This window comes from Propithecus coquereli, unplaced genomic scaffold (assembly GCF_000956105.1).
Source record: "Propithecus coquereli isolate 6110/MARCELLA unplaced genomic scaffold, Pcoq_1.0 Scaffold106, whole genome shotgun sequence".
Classification (NCBI taxonomy): domain Eukaryota; kingdom Metazoa; phylum Chordata; class Mammalia; order Primates; family Indriidae; genus Propithecus; species Propithecus coquereli.
The window spans coordinates 4,817,681-4,821,954 of record NW_012134525.1 but is presented as its reverse complement, the minus strand read 5'-3'; the positions used below and the strand labels follow the sequence as shown (position 1 = coordinate 4,821,954).

The window sequence follows — 4,274 nt, the reverse complement described above, 5'->3', positions numbered from 1 at the left end:
AATATAGGTCATGAAATACAAGAAAGATATTTCAGAAAACTTTTCCTAAAGAATTACAGTTAAAATAGTCCATGAACCAGAACTTGCAGGGCATTTGGATTGAATCTTGGTTTCTCTGACTAGCTTTTAACAAATATTTTGATTGCAGTTATCTGAAAGAATATATAACATTGTAATACTTTGAAAACCAAAAAGATTTGTTAACTATCAACAATATTAGTAGTTCTTTAAAACCCAGAAACCAATAATTAACATTATTTCACCAGAATATATTTCTTAACTTTCATAAAAAAAAAAAAAAATCCTATGATGGTTTATTTTAAAACACTGAAAACCATCATAGCACCAAAGATAAAATGGTCTTCAGACGGAGTCACAGAGCTCTTGAGATTTCCTCCCCAGCATTCTGACTCCCATCTAACAGTGATGTCATAATGTCCTGGCCAGTCATAGGACCTTTTGGGCCACAGAAAGGAAACTCCAAGAAGAGGCACTACATTACTGGATAAATCACATCAATTTCCCAATGAGTTTTATATTGTTTATTTTATTATCTGGGGTTATTTCCTCAGAGAGTAGCACTTTGAAGCCCACTAATGCAGGTGAGTAAGCATTTTAAACTTCCATAGAAATAGTAGGTAAGAAGGATGACCCGTAAGCATGAAAAATTGGTATGTGGCAATTTTCTACAAGATGACATAAAGTTTATTGTTGGAGGTATGGTATAATTTAGATTTTAAATATCTGCCTTAAATCCTTTGTGGGAAAAAAATGCAGTTAGGAAAAAATAATAGTAAAAGAAACCAATATATTTCTGATCCATGGTGTGTCATACTTTTTTGTTAGCATTACCCAGTATGATGCCTTTAGATGAAGATGAACATAACGGGGAAGAAGAAAAGCATAAAGATGATGCTCACAGTGGTGCTCCCGCTAATGAGAAAAGTGGCAATTACTACAGAGATATAAAACAATGTAAGTCTTTAAAGTTAACAGCAATACATGTACAAAAGCTGATTATACTCATTGTATTTATCTCAGCTGTCCTTTTTAAACTCCCATAATCATTTTATTTCCTACTTCTTGAATTCCAATTTACTCATATAGAATTTTCAGTGTATAAAATGAAATCCTTATTTCCTACAACTCTTTTCATGAGATGTTATGAAGTTTAACAAGGTTCTCTTGGTAATTATTTGTAACTACCCTGGTTCTTCATGGCATCATGGCTTTTTATTCACGTTAGTGACAATTGACCTAAATTTGATGGAGAGTTAACCAAAATTTATTAAGAAATGTGTATCAGTTTTCTAAGGCTGCTGAAATAAAGTACCACAAACAGGGTGGCTCGAAAACAACAGATATTTACTCTCTAACAGTTCTGGAGGCTCTTAGTCCAAAATCAAAGATTTGGCCAATGAAGTAAAGGCTCTCACCAAAGCTGCTTGGTGAGAATCCTTCCTTGCCTCTTCCAGCTTCTGGTAGCCTCAGGTGTTCCTTACCTTGTGGCAGCATCAGTCCAGTCTCTGCCTCCCTTTTACATGACATTCTCCCTGTATCTCTGTGTGCAAATTTCCCTCTTCTTAAAAGGACGCCAGTCATATAGGAACAGGAACCCACCCTACTCCAGTATGACTTCATTTTAATTACATCCGCAATGACCCTCTTTCCAAATAAGATCATATTCTGAGGTACTGGGAGTTAGGACTTTAACATATCTTTTTTGAGTGGACACAATTCAACCTATAACAAAGTGATTTCTAGATGTTTGGAAGGTCCATGAAAATTTAGTCTGTAAGTCACCATTCGTCATATGGGCTTCCTTTCCATGTCCTTATAAGGTATACCATTCTAAAAACTGAAAAGTTCCTAAGAAACTCTTATTAAAAATTAAAAATTAAGATTAAATTTAATTATTCCAGCATCTCTATTCATATTAATGAAAAAATAGAAAAATAATAAAGACATATTTACACTCAAGCTCTTTGAAAATTATAATACATAAGTTGTATTTCTATTTTTTCCTTGATGAATCAATATCTTTCTTCTATGGGTGAAAAAAATCCCTGATGCTCAGAGAGATTTCGTAGTTACCAGGAAGTAGAGGCAGGAGTGGTATCTAACCTACCACTGGACTGCTCCTACTATGTGCAGTCTGCTGTGTGCAAAATGGTACAACACAAATCATGTCTTTTTCAGGATGTACGTCTATTTTGAATTAAAAAGAGAATCAATAAATCAAGTGCTTGGTAATTACTTCAATTAAACAAAAAATATCTCTTTTACATTTGATACATACTCCCCCCCCCACACACATATAACATAAATGGAATCATACTAAAAAATTATACTATGACTTGCTTTTCTCATTTAATAACTCTGAAACTCTATCACATCTGCCTCATTATTTTTAATGCACACATAGTATTCTATAAAGCAATGTTCCATAACTTATTTATCTGTTCTCTTGTTAGAGAAAATTTAGAGTATGTACAATTCTCCCCTTGTATGTTCTTCTCATGTACACACTTGGGTGTACCTCTCTTTGTATTCCCACAAAGGAAGAAATGAATATATATGTGTATATTAAACATACACACATGCATTCATGTGTATACAAAATCTTCTGTCATTCTATGAGATTTTGGAGAGAGGAGACACATGTGTGTTCAGTCTACCATTTTGATCCAACTTACTTTTCCCCTTTTGTTGAGTGAACATGTACATTAGTTTTGAATTACAACCAACCCCACTGATGACTCTTGAAAGCAGGATTCTTTATGTACATATGTAACTGTGGGTACACATGGGGAACCTTGATTGTTATTGAACCATATGTTTTTTTAGCTGAATGTTCCTTAGTCTAAAGAAGGATCAAGGATCAATGCTTCTTACTTGAGTTTTTGATAATGTCAATACAAACAGTGACAACATTGCACCGCTACAAATCTGCTTCGGCACCTGTTATGCACTTACATATTTTTCCGTAGATGTCCTTAATAATTACTTCTCAGGAAGAGTCATTTAGCAAAAGGATACTAGTTTGGCTTTTTCCCCCATGAATTTTAGATTTGTCCCTTGCCCTACTTTCTTAGTTTGTAGATGCAAAAATGACTCAAACATTTTTTGTCCTTTTTTTTTTTAGGAATTAGTGCATATGTTTTTGTAAAAAAAAATCAAATGAGGAAAAATGTAAAGAAACAAAAAGTGACTTAGCTGGTTGTTGAAGACTTTTGATTTTATGTTTTTAGATGTGTTGACGACACAAAATCCAAATGGCCCTGATTCTGAAATATCTGTGAGTGCAACAACCGATCTGAGATTTGCTCTAAAAAACTGTAAGTACCAAAAGGCCCCATTCCACATGCGAAAGCCTTAGAGCAGGGTCTCAAAACAGCACTAGAGAGCGTCAGGGAGGAAAGAAGTCTCAGCTCCTCAACAAGACTACACTTTCCCTCTAAGGTAGATTCTATGACCTGGGATCCCGCTGAATTCTCGGCCTTCCTCTCGGTTTTTCTCCCAAGTCCTCCCACACCCACACTCTTGGAACTCCACAGTCACTGCCCTGATCATTTCAGATGCCAGGGAGGTTCTTACATTTCTAAACCTCATGTATTTGCTTCATGTGGAAAGAAACATTAAATAATAACTAAATTTAGGATTCTAGGAAATTACATGTCTTTCTTAAACCCACGTTTCTTAAACCTCCTTCTGGTTTTTACCTTTAGCTTTAAATAGGGAAAAGAGAATGTTTCTGACTATGGTAATTTCAATACTGGGAAAAACCAGACTCAGTAATGCCTAATTATTAATAAAGCTGGCTTGACAATAATGGAATATTTTGAGCAATTTCAAATGAGACAGTGACATTTGAAGAGCATACATTACGTAGGTAAATCACTCATGAGAATCTTGCTTGAGCACAGCAAGCAACATCTTGAGTTGTTTGGGCCGAGACGTGGAAAGCCAGCTCTTAAGCGGACCAGGTACCTTAAATTCCCGTAGGATATGGGCTGCTGAGGAGAGGACCCACGGAAGAGCTTGCAAAATTCTAACTTCTAGTCCATGATTCAAACCCCCAGAGGATTGTCAAGGAAAGTCAGATTGGAATAAGAAATTCCTGCCATTTTAAATGGGGCTGTGACAGGAGGAGGCATGCTGACACAGTGGGACGTTCCAGAGGAGCACACCCCCAAGGAAACGGAGACCACCAGGATAATTTTGACTAAGGATTGTTTGCTTAAGTAGAGTCCCTAAAACTCTGAAGGAAGGGG

At 35.8% G+C, this 4,274-nt stretch overlaps 1 protein-coding gene and 1 pseudogene across 1 annotated transcript in view; one reads left to right on the top strand and one right to left on the bottom strand.

Moving 5' to 3' along the window:
• LOC105811949 overlaps positions 1-2,934 on the bottom strand; it is a 16,529-nt pseudogene extending 13,595 nt beyond the window's left edge.
• MOB3B (MOB kinase activator 3B) overlaps positions 1-3,286 on the top strand; it is a 207,363-nt gene extending 204,077 nt beyond the window's left edge. The window contains exon 4 of the mRNA XM_012646398.1: positions 3,252-3,286. Coding sequence (XP_012501852.1) covers positions 3,252-3,260 — 9 coding nt within the window. The 3' untranslated portion in view covers positions 3,261-3,286. The remainder of the gene's footprint in view (positions 1-3,251) is intronic.
• Positions 3,287-4,274: the final 988 nt, after the last annotated feature.